Source organism: Miniopterus schreibersii (genome assembly GCF_964146895.1).
Source record: "Miniopterus schreibersii genome assembly, chromosome: 13".
Classification (NCBI taxonomy): domain Eukaryota; kingdom Metazoa; phylum Chordata; class Mammalia; order Chiroptera; family Miniopteridae; genus Miniopterus; species Miniopterus schreibersii.
In genome coordinates, this window is record NC_138113.1 from 51131882 (window position 1) to 51151598 (window position 19717).

A 19717-nucleotide genomic window follows, 5' to 3' on the forward strand; every position below is an offset into this window, starting at 1 on the left:
GTATTAAACTTGGTGATTTTCTCTTGCTAATCAGCCTCATGACTATCTGACGATGTGATTATCAGACCAGGAGGAAGAACCGTGAGGAAGAGGAAAGGTTCTTCCTCCCCCACATGGGTGGTACCCTGGCCAGATGTTGCTGAAAGAGGCCATGGAAGGAGCAAACAGGAGCCCGGTGGCTTTTGAGGCACAGGAACATCAATGGTGCTGACTCTGGAACATGGTCAGAGCAATGGGAACAAAGTCGGGACACTTCCATTCAGATGGAAATCAAGATTCCCACCGACCCGCAATGAAGTCACAATCCCACGATGACTCACTCTGCCCACAACAGCCCCCACGACCCATGAGTTTTTGCCTTGCTGGCAAACCTCACTGAGGTCTTTACATCGCTGGTTCCTGAAGTGCCAGGCCTGCTGGGCCAGCGAGGCCACAGCTTCCCAGCCCTGACCTCAGCAAATCTTTGCTCCCTTCCACTACTAGGGAAGAAATAAAAACACCGGTACAGACTCACCAGGGACAGTTAGCACAGACGGGGATTTTTCTGGCCGTCCATTCACGTGGCTGCCGTTTTGAACCCAGGAGATGCTGACGGGCTCGGGCGGGCCCACGGCCTGACAGGTGAGGTTGAAGGCGGTGTTTCTGGTGACATTCATGCTCTCGGGCTGCCTGGTAAAGTAGGGAAGTCCTGCCAAGGAGCAGTGAAGGGAAGGACTGTTTCAAACCAACAAACAAAGGCAGAGCCCTAGGGGAATGGAAACTACCAGAACTTAGCTACAGGAGATTTCTTTCTATACCATTCTCAGGTCTGAAATGCCAGTTCTCCCTGAAAGGTGGGTAAGAAAGAAAACAGACTCATTCCCTAGTCTAGCTCCAGCTCACTTTCTAGGACACTTTCCCAAAGGGGTTGTTATGGTGACTCAGAACTGGTTGTAACAGAGGAGAGGCCTGGCCGGTGAGAAATCAGGCGTTGCTCAGACTCCCGGGCAGGTTGGCAGGTTTTCAATATTCCTCAGCAAAACAAACAGGAAAGCCACGCAACGGGTCTGCCTGCTTTTCAGGACAATCTACTGTGTGAGGCTTTGAGATGGGTGGTGTGAATTTTAAAATCTGTGCACGAGGAGAGAGCTCAACGCCTTTCAAGGCAGAGTGTCATGAAAACAGTTTGGACACAGTTACGGTCATAGCCAAGACCTCCAACTGTAATTCTAGGGCCAAGGCCATAAGGAAGGACACTTCAGAATGTCTCGGAGGAACCCAAATAGCTCACTTATTTGGGCATGTGCCAAAAATTTACCAGCTGAAGCTAACTGTCTGAACACACATTTACACTGTGTTCTTTGGGGTCTGCGAACTCACAGGCCTGGTCCCGACAAGAACGATGCAGGAGTGGCAAATGGAAAACACTTTTCCTGTTTCAGAGTTTTGCAAAATTCCATTTGGATCTAATGTGTCCCTGCCCTGGGCATTTTTCTGAGATTCAGACAAGTAAAATGTCCTCTGAATATTTTTACTAGATAAACAGCAAATGTTGAACTCCCCGATGCTGAACGCCCCCATGCTGTCTAGTATGGCATGGCCCAAGTACAAAGCTGTAAAAGAGAGACTCCTGAGGGCCTGCTACCCTCAGGCCTCCTGCAGCATTAGTGGGAATCAGTCTCGTGTTTGCAAAAGAATGGGTGGCCGAGGAGCCTTTTAGTGGAAGATGTTTCCAGTCTGAACGTCCCTGCAATGCTAAATCACCTGCTCCACAGCCTGTGCTGAGGGGGGTCAGGAGAAAGAAGGAAAGAAAAGCGTTCCGAGGGTCTGCTGAAGGAAACCTCAAAGAGCTAGGATGCAGGGACCCCGGAGGGCAGCACCTGGGTGGTGGGGAGCCACCACTGGGGTGGTGACAATAAAGATGCTTCCTCCTTGAAACCCTTCTTGACAGGCCCTGCCACTGCAGAAGCAGGCACACAAACCCGGAGACCTGGGGGCCTGGGCTCAGCGGGCCTGGCTCACCTGGGCCTCAGCGCACATGCCCCAGTGGAGTTCAAGTTCCTCCGGGGCAGAGGCTGCCTTCTCCTCATCTCATGTCTCACTTCTCACCCCACTGAACCATCTCAGGCCATGTCATGGAACTGCACTGAACCAAACACCTGACAAATCCCAGGGCGCTGAAAGGAGTCTCAGACCAAGCTGCTGACCCTGTCCAAGAAAACCGCTCACCCTGCCTGGTCTCCCCACCCGCATACCCAAGACAGGAAAAGACAAGCAAATTGCCACCTCACCAAGTGAGTGGTGCCTGGTGCCAGCACTGAGAGCCAGGTAATGGAATACATTTGCTGCCTAAAAAAAAGTCAACTTTTTAATTGTAAATAACCTCATGACAAGAAAGTCAATCATCTCTCATCTCAGTCCCAGTGCCTGGGATGGAGCTAAAACTTTAAGAAGTGCATTCATTTCATTATTACCTAAAGGCTAAAAGAGGACTGGCTTATCAAATCTCAGTGCCTATGGATCCGCAAGGTTTGCACACAGTTATGAAAGGGCCTGCGGAACTACAGAGTGTTATACGCAGAGCAGTCAATACCGGCCCCTCTGTGGCCTCCGCACTTACCTTGTACCTCGACGTAGATGGGGTCAGACACAATCTCTTCATTGTTTATTTTCGTCTTACAGCTATACGCCCCGCTGTCCGAACGCTGCACACTCATTATGCTTCAGAGAAAACACAGGGAGACGTTTAAGGTGCTGCCCTTCGAGCTCCTACTACAGAAACAGAACATTCTTCAACTCCTTTGTCATATGCTGTGATGCTAATCTCACAGATCGACATGGCTAGGTCACGGTGTCCAGATATTTGATCTAATATCACTTTAGATGCTCCTGGGAAGGTACTTTCCAGATGAGATTAAATTTAAATCAGTTGGCTCTGACTAAAGCAGATGACCCCCTATAACGTAGGTGGGCTCATCCAGTCTATTGAAGGCCTATGAGCAAACCCTGAGGTTGTCTGAGGAAGAGGAATTCTGCCTCCAAACTGCCTTGAGACCCAAGGCTGCAATGTCAGCTCTTCCCTGGGAATCTAGCTGACACCCTGCAGATTTCAGATTTACCAGCACCCACGGCCACATTGGCCGATTCTTTAAAACAAATTACTCTGACGAATCCCTGTGCTGTTACTTGTCTTGACTTCTATGGGAGACTCTATATTGGAGTGCTGGCCCCTCAAGGCATTTTGCAAATTTAGAGGGTTATTTTGGGTGGTCGCTATACCAGGAGGCACCGTGGTTTTTAGGGGCCAGAGGCAACTGTTCCATATCCCAAATGACCTTCTGAGACCAGAACTCATTCCATTTTACATACACACAACATATTTTGCCTGGTTTTAACTTTACCTCCACCTGATCTCCCAGGACTGCAATAACCACGAAAATGGGGGGGGGGGGGGTGAGGGAGCAGCAATGGCCCTGTGGCCTGTCTGGAACTTTGCAGGGACTAGGCCACCATTTGGAAAAAGGGTCACTGACATCAAGGCTGTGTCTGCAGCTGGCATGTGGGGGGTCAAGGTGCAAGTCTCTGCATACCCGGTGTGGCCACGCCCCACATTAACAGGTTCCCATTCATATTATTTTATTATAAATCACCTTTCTTTTGGTTTCTTTGTATTACATTTGGACAATATGTTATAAAATATCTGATATTAAAAGCTGGCTTTGGCTCTAAGAGGCTGAGAATCCTGCTTTCCACCTTTCCAGTGGGTTTCCAAACAGGAACTATATAACACTTGGGTTAACATCACTTCCACATAGCTCCCAGGAGCTGGGGGTGTGACTGTCACTTGTCAGCTGCATTTCCTGACGTGCCAATCTGAGTGGGACCCCACTGACTTAGGATACTGTCTTCCCCTTTCCCTTCATTGCAATGTATGAACATTGGACCTGGAAGGACCCAGGATCAAGGCAAGGCCAGATCTCTCCATGCTTTGGGGCAGGAGCTGAATGTCACACTGTCTAGAGGTCACCAGGAAAATAGGAAAAGACGGAAAGAGACCTCACAGGACAAATATCTCCAAACAAGGGGCTGACCCTCCCCTGGTCATCTCCCTGGATGTCACGGTGACAGACAGGGCTGAAGAAAGAGGGAGAGAAGCGTGTGTCTGGAGTGGTGTCCTGCCCACTGAGAGGAATAATGGGCTGAACGTGCACCGTGGTTTCAGCGGCTCCTGAAAACTCTGCCCAGCTGACCTGTCAGTCTAATCTTCTTTGCATTTCCAAGGAAAACCAAAGTCACAGCTACTGCAGAGGGAGCCCCTTCCACACAGTTCACAAGTTCACTTTAGAAGGTGTCACTTTTTTCAAAGAAGGCCCGGGTTCCACAGAGTGGATGACAAGATCTGACAGGCTGAGGACACCCGTGCCTTTGAAGACCTGGCTCTGGCTCTGGCTCTGGGACCGCAGTGTTGCAACAGGCTTGCCAGATGACTCAAGGAGCCACGACCAGGGAGAAGGTGACAACCAGAGAGGGATACAGGGCAGGGCCCCAGGGAGGCAGCTTGAGGCAGATGCAGAATAGCCATGGGGATGTAAATACAGCACAGGGAATATAGTCAATAATATTGTAATAACTATGGTGTCAGATGGGTACTAGATTTATCAGGGTCATCACTTAGTATGTTATATAATGTCTAATCACTGGGTTGTAGACCTGAAACTTATATAATACTGTACATTAACTGTAATTGAAAAATAAAAAATTATTTAAAGTAAAAAAAATTCTCTACAGGACGTTTCTTAAGTTGACACATTCATGCCAGGAAGAGCTTAGCAGTGGTCTGAGGAGAAGGGCCGTGTGCTGGCATTAATTATTAGCAAGTCCACATCCACTGTACCTACAGCACAGGACAGATTTTCACAAATAATTCTGTGTGTTATTTCTAGACATCCAAGGAAAGGCTCCCATGCTGAAGGCAGGGTATGGTGGGCTGGAGACAAGGAGGAGTGGTGTCCCCGAGGCCCTCCCTGTCCCTAGCAGAAACAGCAGGCACAGTCTCCATGCGGGCTCAACGGGAAAGGCCCTGAGTTCAGAAAAGCAATCTAAGCTTTCCAACACCTGAGGAACAGTTCCAGAAAAAATGCAGAAGGGGAGCAGGATTCAAGAAAATGACCAGTCCTGGAGATATGGGTCTTCCCTCACCAGGCCCCTCAGTGGGCAGCACCGTGGGAGAGAAGACACCCACTCAGAGGCTTCCCCAGGGGAGGTCACAACTCTGAGATAAAGTGGAAACCCCAAAGCTTCCAGAGGAAAGAAGAGCAGGTTGTTCTTGTGTGAATCAGAACGGCACTGGACTGCCAAGAACAAATCTGGGAGCAAAGAGGAAGTACACCAATGACTTTCAAGTGACAACAGGAAATTATTTTCCTTTTCAATTCTGTATCCGGCCAAACTACCTCAGAGTGAGGGTAAGGAAAAAAATGGCATTTTCAAAGATGCAAGTCCCCAGAGGCCAGTGGAAGATGGGCTTAATGCGAAGTGAGGGAGTGAAAACCAAGAAGCGGCCTGGGCTCCTGGGAGCAGAGCAGGGGCTGGGAGTCAGAGGAGTGAGGGTCCCCGGGAGGAGCACAAAGATGACTCGGCTGGACCCCAGGCCAAAGCAGGAAAGGGGGTGGCTCTAGGAAAGGAGTCACCAAGGAAAAAGAGCTGATAATTTTGTCACTTTGAAAAGAAATGCCTATTTTCTAGTTTCGAGAATAATGAGTAACTGACACTTAGAAAATTAAACTAACAAGAAGCAAGGAAACAATATTAATTTCAGGCAAATAAAACTGCCAAGAAATAAAGGTGATTACCGTCTATGACATGATTCAGCTGAAAATAGCATTTTTATAGCCCCAATAACGTGAGCTGAGGGTTCTGATTCATCACAGTTGTGAGTAACACTCTACTAGATTAACACACTCTGGGGCCTGGCACACACACACAACCCAAGCTCTGAGTAACTCTGGAAAGATGCTCAAGAAATGGTTGACCTCAGCTCCCCGCTGGTAAGGAGTTGGGGGCTGGAGGAAATTTTAAAGAGCTGAAATAATCTACCACATGTACGCACTGCTTTAAAAAAGGTATACACATCCCATGAGAGTTTGGTCAAGTACAAACACTTGAACCAGGCAGAACCACAGGAGCCATAGAGATCGGCCACGGTCTAGACAGGAACCACCTGGACAGACCACAGGGCCAGCAGGTGCAGAGCCCTTCACACCAGGGCAGCCTCGCTTGGGCTGGCCCCAGGACATCCTAAAGGGACACACAGCCTCTCTGTCCCTGGGACCTGTCCCAACTGGGCTGGCCTGCTCAAAAATGGCTCATACGTAGCAGCTAAGCTCTAGAGCCTTCTTAAAAGAAATACATAAAGGAGAAACGTACATTTCCACTTCTATGAGGTCCCTAGAGTAGAGAAATAGAGAGCGTGGAATAGAGGTTACCATGAGCTGGGGGAGAAAAGGGGGAGTTAGTGTTTCACAGCCAAGAAGTTTCTGTTTGGGATGGTGGAAAAGTTCTGGAGATGACGGTGGTGATGGCTGCACCGCAATGTGAATGTACTTAATGCCACTGAACTATACACTCAGAAAGGGCTAAAATGGTAAATTTTATTTATGTACATGCTACCACAATAAGAAAAATTAAAAAAAATTTTTTTCAATAAACACAATGATGCACTGATAGGCATCCTATTTGTACTTGTCACAGATCAAATGGTGCTGGTGGCAGGCCACGGGTCTCCCTCGTGCAAAGCCTTGTATAAATGGAGCTGAAAAGAAAGTCTTCTGTGTCAGTGATCTATGACTAATGGTAACTTTTCCAGTTGATGGTTTGGCTTAAAAAAACTATTTCCTTATTTTATTATTTTATTTTATCTTATCATCTTATCTTATCTTAATCCTCGCCCGAAGACATTTTTTCCATTGCTTTTCAGAGAGAGTGGGAGAGAGAGACAGAGAGAGAGACACATCCATGTGAGAGAGGCACATCCATTGGTTGTCACCACGGCCGGGGATGGAGCCTGCAACCAAGGAAGGTGCCCTTGGCCAAGATCAAACCCAGGACACTTCAGTCTGCAGGCTGATGCTCTAACCACTGAGCCAAACCAGCCAGGGCTGTCCTTATTTTCTAGATGTTTTGCTGCTTTCTCATGTATAATTCCATTTCGGGGCCATCAGAAACAGCAGGGTCAGGCCCCCACAGGGCAGCTGTGGGCAGGGGGATGTCAAACACCAGCTGCTCGGGGCACAAGGAACCCACAGGGATACAAACTGACCACTTCACATCTTCACACAAAAAAATGGACTAAGAAAGCAAAGTCCTCCCAGCTTTAGTGATGGGAACCATCAAAAGTCCCTCAACCGCACAGAAAACAAACCACAAAAACATTCCCTTCGCCACATATCACAGATCACTAGGTCTGGGGGGCCTACTGGCCACAGGAGCACCAGCTCCCGTTCTGCTGAGAGCTGCCTACCTGTCCCTCGCCCTGATGGCAGGTGCCCCCCTGGAATGCGTGACCTGCGAGGAGCAGCTGGAGAGCTGTCACCCCTACACCAGACCTGAGAGCTAATGATATTCCAGTGGGGCTACAATCAATTGGAAAGAGACCCACCATGCAGACTGTCGGATATCAATCTACATTCTGAATGCACCTGTGGAGCTGCAAATGTAGAAAACAAAATACTGTTTTGTGTTGAGGATGCACTTGCTTCTGAACCGTCAACAGCGTCACAAACACTTACACAGAAAGAGGGAACACGTACCTGAAGGATGCGATCACTGCTGTCGCTTCATCAACGGGGTAGAAGTGAGTAACTGCATGATGTGCCCCAAGCAGTTCCTTCCCATCTTTCCACCAAGAAATATGGATGTCCTGGTACGTGTTAGGTATACTGATGGAGCAATTGAACTTGACGTCTTTGTGTTCGGAGAGTATTATGTGGCCAACAGTGTGATTAAAAGCAAGAGGTGGCAGGCGCTTGGACCTGGCCCGCCTCGCGCTGGGAAGGGCTGCGTTTCCTCTGCCGGGTCTTCCAGGCGGGGCTGGTGACCCCACCACCAAGGGCTGGGCCCCAAGGGTGAGAGGGAAGGAGGAGGGCACCGGGTCAGGGTGGGCGAGGCCTCCTGGGAATGGCAGGCTGGGCGTGGTTTCTCCCCTCACCTCAGCAAGAGCTGCAAAACAGAACAGTGATTTTTTTTAAATTTAGCCTTTAATTTTTTTTATTTGTTCTTATTTTTTTAATCATCACGGGAGGATATTTTTTCCATTGCTTTTCAGAGAGAGTGGAAGGCGGGTAGAGAGTGAGAGGAACATCGAGAGAGAGAGACACATCAATCGGTTGCCTCCTGCACGCACCTCGACTGCCAGGGCCAAGCCTGCAACTGAGGTACGTGCCCTTGGCCAGAATCAAATCGGAGACCCTTCAGTCTGTAGGCCGACGCCCTAAACACTGAGCCAAACCAGCTAGGGCTTTATTTAGCCTTATAAATACTGGTGTTTTCCAAGGAGGTTCTCAACTTATGAGGCCATGACGAGGCAGAAGTGGGGCATCCTCAGTGTCCTCGGAACACACACGTCTCATTCACGAACTCATTCCTGCGTTCACTCAACACCTTCTAAAGAACCCTAAGAAATATTCCTCCTGTGAATTATATTCCTGGACCAATAATCAAACAGACACGAGGCAGATTAATGAGACAATAACCAAACTTAACACTTACATCTGTATGGGGACCCGCATGCATGGGAGTCAGAGACCCCACATGCACAGGGTTCAGAGACAGAAAGGGAACACGGGTATATAAGGCGTCCTGAGCTAGGGATGAGGTAAGGTGCCCTGGGGGCTTCAAAGGGCCACTGCAGGGCAACTAAGAAGAGCGCATGTTTAGTATACAGAAGTTTATCCTGCAGACAGATTAAAAGAGGTTATGGCTGATAATCTCTTAGTATGGGCAAGGCCCTAATTCAAGTTCTTCTAGGTGGTTTAGGAAGGGGCAGAAATTTCCCTGTAGCTTAAAGGGGCTAAAGTTGTCTTCAGCTCAAAACAATCCACAAACCACAGAGGCACAACTTGGGGTGACTCATTCTGAACCATACACCCCCATCAAAAAAGATTTTTTGTGATTCACTCCCAAGTCCTTCATACCCAACTCAACAGCATGGCAGGAAGGTGCCGGCACCTGAGATCACTGTCTGTTTGCCCAGTCACAAGAGTGAACCACAAATCTGGTCAATAGCCTCGGAAGGCTGCTACTGGTCACAAAGAGACCCATCCCTCGGTATGAGGCAGGGGATCAAAGTGGGCTTATGCCTAGCAAAATGCTGGCCAGCTGGAATGGACCAAAAAGTTTTCATTTCATCTGGCTCACAAGTATTTCTAAAAATATAAGCTTACAATAGTTGTACTTTTAGGTTTTTAAATAGCATTTTTGGAACATACAGTCTATGCTGGTTGGTATGTATTCAAACACATTGACCATGATTCTGGTGAAACAGGCAAGTAGGAGAGACATAGGCCTGGCATTCTGCAGGTAGTGACTGGGGGTACACCAAGGGCCCCTCCCTGCTCGAGGGCTGTGCCTCCTATCATGTTCAAGATGCCGCACCTTCCTGGGCTCCTGAGTGTGTGTGTGCAGAATAGGGTGGTCTCTGCTTAGGGTTGTGCACATTCAGAGAGTAAGAATGCACAACGCCAGACTTGACTTTAGGTGATGAACACACAATATACAGAAGATACGTTACAGAATTATACACTTGAAACCTATATAATTTCATTCACCGACGTCACCCCAATAAATTCAATAAAAATGAAAAAACAAAAAAAGAACATGAAAAAAATAAATAAAATTTAAAGAATGCATGACCACCACTTAAATTTATAATTCACATCAACAGCAAAAAATTTTTTGTGTAAGTATCCAGCTAAGCACTTATTTGGCTGATGGAGCTACAAGCAGGATATCTGAGGGCAGAAGGAGGGACCTGAGAATGTATTCCTCTGGCCTCCTCCCTGCCAGGTCACTCATGTCTCGACTGAAGGCCACAGCTCAGGTCACTGAGTCCTGTCCACATGACTTTCTCCGGTACCAGGCCCACTCTCGTGGCTGCTGCATTGGGGAAGGCCTCAGGGTGAATGCCAGGGTGGAGAAGAGATTTCACTGGAAGGAATCAGGGAACACTCACTGCTGGTTCTTACACGGAGGTCCCAGTGGCTGCGGGGTGCAGGGCCCTCTGCAGGCTTTGGTGGGGGGCTAGGTGGGTCAGCTTTGAGCAGTCATCCAGACAGATGAGTGCGCTGGGATGAAGGGTTCACTTATTCCAGGGAGAGGAGGTCAGGGTGACTGGCCTCCTCAGGCAAGCCTGATGGGAGTGTGGCCTGGGCTCTCAGCAGGGGGGATACACAGCCCAGCGCCTGGGTGCCACCCAGCCCCCATCTTTCTCTGACTTGAGGTGCTTTCGGCAGCAATGAACACCCCTGCTGTTTCTCTATGCCATAGGCACACTCTTTTTCTACAGGCTTCGAAGTCCTCCCAGCCCACCTCTGCCTCTTCCATCGGCAAACCTGCCTGCAGTTCCTCCAATTCACTGAGCTCCACGGCCCTAGGGAGGCAGGTTTTCTCCAAATCACTATTTTTTCTTCTTTAAATACACGTCCCTTTTACAGAAGGCAACAAGTGAAGCATGGAAAGCAAATAATACTTTCTTTGGTTTAATTTATTTGAAAACATTTGACCTTTCTAATTATAAAGGTAACAGTCTGTTGTGGAGAATTCACATACAGAGTTTCCCCAAAAATGTATGCACATGGTAAGCGCTTAGTCAGTCTTAGCTATCATTTATACTGTTTTCCAGTTTTATTACGAATCTATAAAAATCTGCCATGGTGCAATCCTTAAGAACTGCTGATTTGCAGGGCTGGGGCTGAGGTCCACAGGGCTGCTGAAGTTCACACTGATTTTCATGTGGGGGGGGGCGGCACTGCCATTCACGTGGCCTGCAGTGAATGTGGTGGGCCTCCCTGATGATCGCTATTGTGGAGACAATGTTTAGTCAGGGTGCGAGATGCATGAAAACCCAGAGACTTCATGAGAATTTGGACCTTTCTACAAAGCACATGGAAAAGTGGGCAGCCTCTGGCATTCACAAGAGATCTTCCCCTTTCCCCTCCCACCTTCTTTCCAGGTTATTTCCTTATGTAGCCTGGATGGCAGCTAAGGAGGGAAGTTTAACCTCACAGGCAACCTTGGGTAAGTGGCCTCCTGCTCAGGTCCAAGAGGAGCTGTCCAGGTGTTGCAGCAGCTGGAGGCCAACTCTAGGGGGCCACACCCATCCAGTCCTGGAGTGACATGATGGAGCTCCCCGGCCATGCACCCAAGGGTTTCCAACCACCGCTGAGCCCTTGACCAGATTCCAATGTCAGCTTCTAAAAGATGGATAGTGTCTCCATCATATTCCTTAAGTAGCAAATGTCTGTTCATCCAACAGAGAAGTCGGTTAGGTATATTACCCACTGTTTCTTACGGCTTTGCCCTGTTCTTCTGAACAAATTTGTCTGTAACTTTCTTGAATGTTGGAGGTGGCGTCCTCTGAACCCAGTATGGAACATGGAATGGAGTTGACATGCAGTGAACATCTCTGCAATAAATGGTGTGAATAGGGCAGCATTCTGAAGGGTGGGCAGGGAAAAGGGGTGGTCCAGGCAAGGACACTGCCTTAGCTGGGAGGGGGACTGTGGGGGGACTGCCTCTGAAGCAGCACCCCTTCCAACCACCACAAACAGCCACAGTGAGTCAGATGTTTAGGGACCTTAGTATCTTAGACTCAAAACTGGTCAAATAGGGGATGTTAGTAAAGCTGTTTTCTGAGTGATGAACTTGCCCATCCCAAACCCACAAATGTCTGCAAAGTGCATGCTAAGCTTGTGTGGTGGTGATACTGGACTGTGGGTGAATGCTAATCCCCCAGTCGGCTTAAAAAGGACAGGTTGTGGGACACCACGACCAATGAGACAGGAAACTAGTGAACACTGAAGACGTTCATGCCTCCCTCAGCTATCGAATAGCCTTCTTTTAAGAAAAGAGCATGAAACATTGTTTATTTTAGGTTTTTCTCCCTGAAATCAATAATAATACAGTCTCCATTCCTCTAGAGTGCCCACTCTGACAAGAAATTTTATCCTAAGTTTGTCAAAGAAAGGACTATGCCTTTAAAGTGCTAATGCCTGGTCTAAGAGGACTCTTATCTAAGACGTCTGTTAGAACACAGATTCTAAAAAAATGGATCTTACCTGAACCTAAGCTATCTAAACCAATCAGTTTAATTCAGTTCACCTATGAGTTACTAACACAATGAGTTTTACTGTATACCTGTCTCCATGAAAGTATGTTTCTTAAAGTGTCAGTGTATTTGCCAGTAAGAAAGAGGACTGGATAAAGAAGGTGTAGGACATGTACACAGTGGAATACTACGCAGCCGTGAGAAAGGATGAAACACTGCCATTTGCAACAACATGGATGGACCTGGAGAATATTACGCTAAGTGAAATAAGTCAGCCAGAAAAAGCTAAGAACCATATGATTTCACTCATCTGTGGGATATAAACGGAAACTTGTGGACACAAACAGCAGTGTGGTGGTTGCCAAAGGGAAGGAGGTGGAGGGAGTCCTAATATATGGTGACGGGAGAAGATCTGACTTTGGGTGGTGGGCACACAGTGCAATATACAGGTCTTGTAACACAGAAACCCGCACTAAACCTATATGTTCATATTAACCAATGTCACCCCAATAGATTTAATAAAAATAATAAAATAAAAAATAATTAAAAAGCCTATGCTTCTAAAAGTTATGAAATATGTTTGCCAATCTAGAAAATGCTAATTGCTCACTTTTAGCTTTTTTTCTCCCTACCTGTTCCCTCCAGAATTTGGGAATTCTTAAAAAGTGAGTCATGACAATACATTTCTTTGCATAAATCCAATAAGATCAATTCCAAACTATGTGGTCTTATTAGCCAAGACTCTGACTGGAATGCCATGTCTAAAAGAGACACGCATGGATTCTGGATGTCACTAGAAGCCTTAAGGAATTGAGACAGAATCTCAAAGCCAATCAAAAGCCACTTGTAGAAATGACCTAATACCATGCTTGGTCACATGGTTCATAACAATTTTTCCAGAAAAGGAACAAAGGTTGCTTTTCTGAAAAATGACAAGAAAGAAACCTCAAGACATCTTTGGGGACCTCAAGAACTTGATGACTTGACCAAACCTATAGATACTACAGGCAAAGCCTAATGGCAACTATGGCTTGGCTTCTCTGCTCTGAAGGGCTGACTGCTCACTAAAGGTCAATCTAAAGATTGCTTGTGAAAATGCCGACAAAAAAAATTTGAAAAAGCCTGTGTAATTGATTTAATCAATTCCTATTCTTATTGTGTTTATTCAAATAATCAGGCCAAACTAAAACTGGACTTAATGCTGACTCTTTGAAAATGAGAATAATCTTAGAGAGAAAAGTTATATTTCAATAAAAATCACCTTGTCCACTTGAGGATTGGACTCAATACAGTTAACTGTCTTCAAAGTTTTGTTTTGAAGGCTGTGTCTGTGTATGCCATCCAAAACTCAACACCTGATGACATCACCAGAAATGTTCTAACTGCAGACAATCTACCAGATTGTCACTGTGTGCCTTCGTTCCAGCAAAAGGCTTACTTTGTAAAATCTTCTCAACTGGTTTATAACTTACTGTATGCATTAACCTTTGTGTTTTGTTTTCTTCTGTTTTCACAGAATGTATACCTATGTCCTTCTTTGCCTGATTGTTTGTACACACAACATAAGCCTCACTACAGAAGCCAACTACATCACCATGTCCTAAAAATAAGACTCAGTGACTTAGACTTATGGCTGAGTCAATGAAAAATGAACAGTCTATCAGCTTTGCTTGAAATTACTTTCCCTTTTCTGCCCAAAGAGTTCAGACAGAAAAAGTACACAATTTCTCACGGGGAGAATCTTAGGATAGTTCCCTTAGCTTAATCTGAGCTAAGAATGGTGGACAAAAGAGCTTCAGACAGGTGAGACACACCTGCCTCCAGGGAAGCCGCTCCTCCAACCTAATCCGAAATACTGTAAGTTAGTCCTTCCCTTTATCACATGGGTTTTTACCTCTCACCAGACTTTAGTTACTGTAAGTCTCACTTTTGAATAGTGACTTTTAACCTTCTCATCAAGTTTGTCATTTCCAGAATACAACAAGGATGCCAGCTTGTCCAACGTGCCGTCCTCTTGGATATCACCTCCCAGTGACATCAGACTGACCTGGACTTTGCAGAATCCCTACGTAAAGACTCCCCTTCCCTTCTCCTGCCCCCTTGCTGTCAGACAGGCAGAACATCAGAGTCTTGGGATAGGCAGGTCTACCCACCTTGACAACAGGAAACAGTTACAAGAAGATAGAGACTTTCACCCATTTCTCCTATGTAAGAATACAAAGAGGTTCCTTTTCTCTCAAGAAGGAATGATGTCACTGTAATTAACGTAGTTATTAATAACAGGAAAGAAGCAAAGGGAAGGCTAGACATCATAGGCATGTCCCCATAAAACACTGGGGAAGGGGACTGGACAAAGGGAAGATAGAAACATGCCCAGGAAAGTTGGGGTGACTAGGAAAGGTGCTTGCTGTCAATCACACCTGGGGACAGAGATGACTAGCCAGAATGGGTGTGCCCACTGCAAGCACACAGAAATCTGGGATATTTAATCCGCTGAACAAACGAATTTGTGCTCTTGTGCTCTCCTGTGCTTTCAGGACCCTTGGGACTCTTGTTGCTTGGGACATGCTCTCCTGCATTCTCCCGTGTGGCCCACAGCCATGCAGGCCCCACACACGATGGACTAATGGACTGCAGGTAGCCTGATGCTGGAAGGGACCCGGCTCCAACATGGAGAGGAATCTCTGGACACTGGCTTTGCTTCCAGCTTTACCAAACCCCCAGACACTTCTTCTATGACTGGACTAAGAGAAAGGGGACTTTGGAAACCCAGGGATATAATTCCATGCAAATAAAAATCACTTAATTTCCTATATGAGTCTCAGAAATTATTTCTCTCGAGGTATCATAAGGACTCTATCCCCAGCCCCCAGTGGGGAAAAGGACCCCCCACTTCGTCTGATAATAGTGGCAGGCAGGTTGGAGCAGTGTTGGCCAGTGGTTGGCCAGCTGCTCTGCAGTTAGAGACCCCCAGTCCCTCGCACTGAGACATGTCCTCAGGGGAAGTGCTTCAACTTGTCTGATGCCCCCGCCACGATCAGAGTCCCTTGGCAGATGAAGATGACGGTGTATACAGGTCCCCCAATGCACTGTGCGGGTCCTGGCCGATGTGGGAGCAAGTGCTGGGATCACCAGGGAGGTGTGTTTTAGACAAGGGACAGAGAATGGCAACACTGGAGCAGGGTAACTGCCGGCCACAAATGAGAGGAAAAAATATTACTTCCAGCCTGTGGCGAAAGAATCTGGGCTCTGGGGAACCTGTCCAGACTGGCCTCCACACCCTCTCCTAGCATGAGCTCCCTTAAGTTCTCCTGAGGATGGATCTGAGCCCAAGCAGCAGCTGCTGCAGTCATGGGTCCCAGAGTAGCAGGTAAAGGGCCTGCGCTAAGCGGCCCCCTGGCCCTGGAGGGCTGGGAAGATGGAGAGTGCAGGCTGGCAGCCGTTTGAGTCCCCTGCCCTCGGGTGTCAGGTGCCCAAATGTGGGTTAAGGGCGGGACTGAAGCGCCAGCCTGTGGCACCTCTGCCCTGCTCTTTCTCAGACAGCAAGATGGGCAGAGGCATGAACCCGACTCCTTGAAGATCAGTCCCAACATCAGTGGGGGGAGAGGGGGAGGGATGTTGGGGGGCACTGCAGGAGTGAGGAATGTCCCTGAACTCCCAGGGATTCTCTGCTTCCACCGTGGAGCATGTGTGGGCAGGGAGCAGGACAACGGCCTGGGGGTGGGCGCTGCCCCGTGCCCCCAGCCGGCTGCCTGCCAGGCTTTGCTGCCCAGCAGCCCCTGTAGTGGAGGAGAGAGGCCCTTTCTGGGGTGGATCTGTGGTTTACAGAAAGGCTTGTGGCTCTGGAATCTCATTTATGTCCACACCCTTGCCCCCCCCCCCAGGAGAGAGTCTATGCCTGGACTGGTGCCCGCCATTCTGGCTGACATTTTCTATTTGCATCATGTCCCTAAGCCACTTCCCTGTCACAGTTTAGGGACTCCTCCCCCACCCCCTCTGGCTTAAGTCAAACTCAGAACAAACAAACTTTCCACTCAGTATTGTTTCACTTTATACAAAAGCCAAGAATTCGCCACTGATAAAGAGCAGCAACAATAATGAACGAGAGAAAACTTTTTAAAAACCTTTAACCTGAGATCACGTGAACCGGTGGCTCCCAAATCGTAAGCGGTAAACATTAACTTCCGGAGAGATTATACTCGGTCACCTGGAGTGCACCGGCCTGACCCAGGCCTCATGGGAAGGAGTGGTGGGCTGTGTGTGACAGGGGGTCACAGCTGCCTGGTGGTGGGGGGCTGCCAGTGAGAACCCACTTAGATGTCTGCACAGTGCAGCTGGGGATAAAACACGGTCCTGGCGTCAGATTTGCCACACCAGCCCCAGCACGCACAGGGCTGCCAGATAGAAAAGAACAGGATGCCCCAGTACCCTTGCATTTCAGATAAATTATGACTGTGTGGGATGATATACGGAGTTAAATAAATCTAACTTAGTAGCAGTTTGTAGAAATAGGCCCCGGGAGTTCACTTTTGGCCCTCACAGGCTAGGGGAAGAGTGGGTCTGGGGGCACACAGGGACACAGCACACCCATTAAGCCGTCCCACCTCTCCAAGTCCTCACCTGGAGGTGTGAAGTGCTGGGACAGCTGAGCAGAAACTGTAACATCAAATGCTCTCCCACTTCCCTGTGCCCATATATTGGATCAAAAAAAGAGCAGGGTCCCACCTGGGCCTCTCCCCTGGGCCTCTCCCGGGGCCTCATGCACACACTTCAGCAGTGGGAGTCCCAAGGGCTTCCAAGGGCTTTAGGCAGCCCCTCATCATCCCCTTCAGCCTGAACCCCACTTTTCTGGGCACCTGACATTTTCTTGATAGAAGTGTTTTGCAAAAAAAAGCTCCCCAAGCAGGCTGCAGACCCCAGTCCTTTTTGTGGGGGCACCAATGCAACCAGAAAAGAGAGTTGCAACCAGAAATGGAGAGTTCCAGAACCTGATTCTGACACTCCACCGTCCTCTCCACGCTCCTCCAAGCTCTCCAACCAGGAGAACACCAGCATCTCTAAGGAAGGGCTTAAAGCTCTGAGCCTGGGCTTCACCACAGCTGGGTACCAGGATTTCAGGTGCAGCTGGGCATGAGGATTTCAGGAAACCTCTTCTAGTGATTCTAACATGCTGCCAGGACCAGATCTCCTGCTCTAGGGGATGAATCAACTCACCTTGGCTGGGGCGCCTGAGGGTCCAGCTTGAGAACCCCCAGGAATAACTGAGGTTTGAATGCACATGGCTTGGGAGTGTGGTGAGCACAAGAACTCGGGGTCAGAGAAGCAAGGTGTAGCCCCAGATGAACCCCACTGAGGCCAGAGGACCTTGTGTAAGTCACCTGTCCATGTGAGACTCTGTATGCTCATTATAAAGTCAGACAGGTGACTCCTACTTGTTTCAGAGGTGAGAGCAAAAGGCTGCACCTAGAACACTGTGCACAATGCTTGCCGTGCACAGACGCACAATAAATGGCAGTTACTACTTCATAACGTGAAACACCGATCTGTCTTATTTCAAAGGTGCCATTAGTCATGAGTGGACTATCAATGCTGAACATATGGAGCCAATTATGCCTTAAACTATTCAGCCTCTTGCAGTGAAACGAGAATATATGTTTACTTAACCAAGGGTTTTCCTTCTCTCTCCCCTTTGGCAGCACACCAAGTGTCAAGGAAAGGCGCCAAAGAAACACTTTCTGGCCCAGGGCCTGCAGCAGCTTCCCCACTGGGAGTCTGAGGCTGGTTCTCCCCGGGGGCCAGACGCGGCTTTCCCAAGACTCAGGAGTGACTCTCAGACCCCAAGTTTATTTTCTCCACAAACTGAAAGCTTTTCTTCTAATGTCAGGAACAAGACAAGAATGTCTACTGTCATCACACTTATTCAACAAAGTACTGGAGCTCCTAACCAGAGCAATCAGGTAAGAGAAAGAAATAAACAGGCATCCAAATTGGGAATGAAGAAATAAAAGTGTCACTTTTTGCAGATGACATATTCTTTATATAGAAAACCTTAAAAACTCCACCAAAAGCTATTAGAAAAAATAAATAAAGCTGCAGGATACAAAATCAATGTAAAAAAAAAAAGTCCACTGCATTCCTATATACTAACAATGACATTTCAGAAAAAGAAATGAAAAACAAAATTCCTTTTGCAATTACAACAAAAAGAATAAAATATCTAGGAATAAACTTAAAGGATGTGAAGGACCTAGATACTGAAAACTACAAAGCATTATTAAAAGAGATTGAAAAAGACACAATAAAGTGGAAAGATTTCTTGTTCATGGATTGAAAGAATCGACATAGTTAAATGGCCATATTACCCAAAGCAATATATAGATTTAATGCAATCCCCATGAAAATCCGAATCCAGAGGATATGTTTCTATTGTTTTTAGCAAGAAAAGTAGGGAGAGGAAGGGAGGGAAGGAGGGAGGAGAGAGAGAGAGAGACATTGATGTGAAAGGGAAACATCAATTGGTTGCCTTCAGCAAGCTCCCTGACTGGGAATCAATCCCACAACCTTTTTTGGTGTACAGGGCAACACTCCAACAAACTGAGCCACCCTGTCAGGGCCCAGATGACATTTTTTAAAGAAATAGAACAAAAAATCATCAGATTTGTATGGAATGACAAAACAGCATAAATAGCCAAAGCAAATCTGAGAGAACAAAACAGAGCTGGAGGTATACTCCCTGACTTCAAATTATGTAACAAAACAGGACAATCAAAACAACACTGTATTGGCAGAAAAACACACACACAGACCAATGGAACAGAATCAAGAGCCCAGATATAAACCCACATGTATATGTGCAAATAATTTTTGACAAAGGAGCCAAAAACATACAATAAAGAAAAAAAAGCCTCTTCAATAAATGGTACTGGGAAAACTGGAAGGCCACATGCTAAAAAATGAAACGACTAGTTTGTCTCCATACACAAAAATTAACCCAAAATGGATCGAAGACCTAAATGTAAGAATTGAAGCAATGAATTACATAGACGAATGCATAGGTATTAAACATATGGTCCTTGATCTTAGACAAGAGTTTATGAATCTGACCCCAAAGGCAAGGCAAGATAAAGCAAGCAGAAATAAATGAAGGGGACTGCATCAAACTAAAAAGCTTCTGTGCAGCAAAAGAAACCGCCAACCAAACAAAACGGCAGCCAACCGATGGGAGAAGATACCTGCAAACAACAGCTCTGACAAGGGGTTAATATCCAAAATATATTCTAAAAAACGCACACAACTCAACACCAAATAAACAAGCAATCCAATTTAACAAATGGGCAGAGGACCCGAACAGACACCTCTCCCGAGAAGACATGCGGATGGTCAACAGATACCTGCAAACACGCTCGGCCTCACTAG

At 47.2% G+C, this 19717-nt stretch overlaps 1 protein-coding gene across 1 annotated transcript in view; it reads right to left on the reverse strand.

The window, feature by feature from the left end:
• The window catches only part of MERTK (MER proto-oncogene, tyrosine kinase), a 92519-nt gene that overhangs the window by 61006 nt on the left and 11796 nt on the right, over positions 1-19717 (reverse strand). The window contains exons 2-4 of the mRNA XM_081156282.1: positions 7788-8196; positions 2600-2700; positions 515-688 (exon numbers count right to left, since the gene is read on the reverse strand). Coding sequence (XP_081012408.1) covers positions 515-688; positions 2600-2700; positions 7788-8196 — 684 coding nt within the window. The remainder of the gene's footprint in view (positions 1-514; positions 689-2599; positions 2701-7787; positions 8197-19717) is intronic.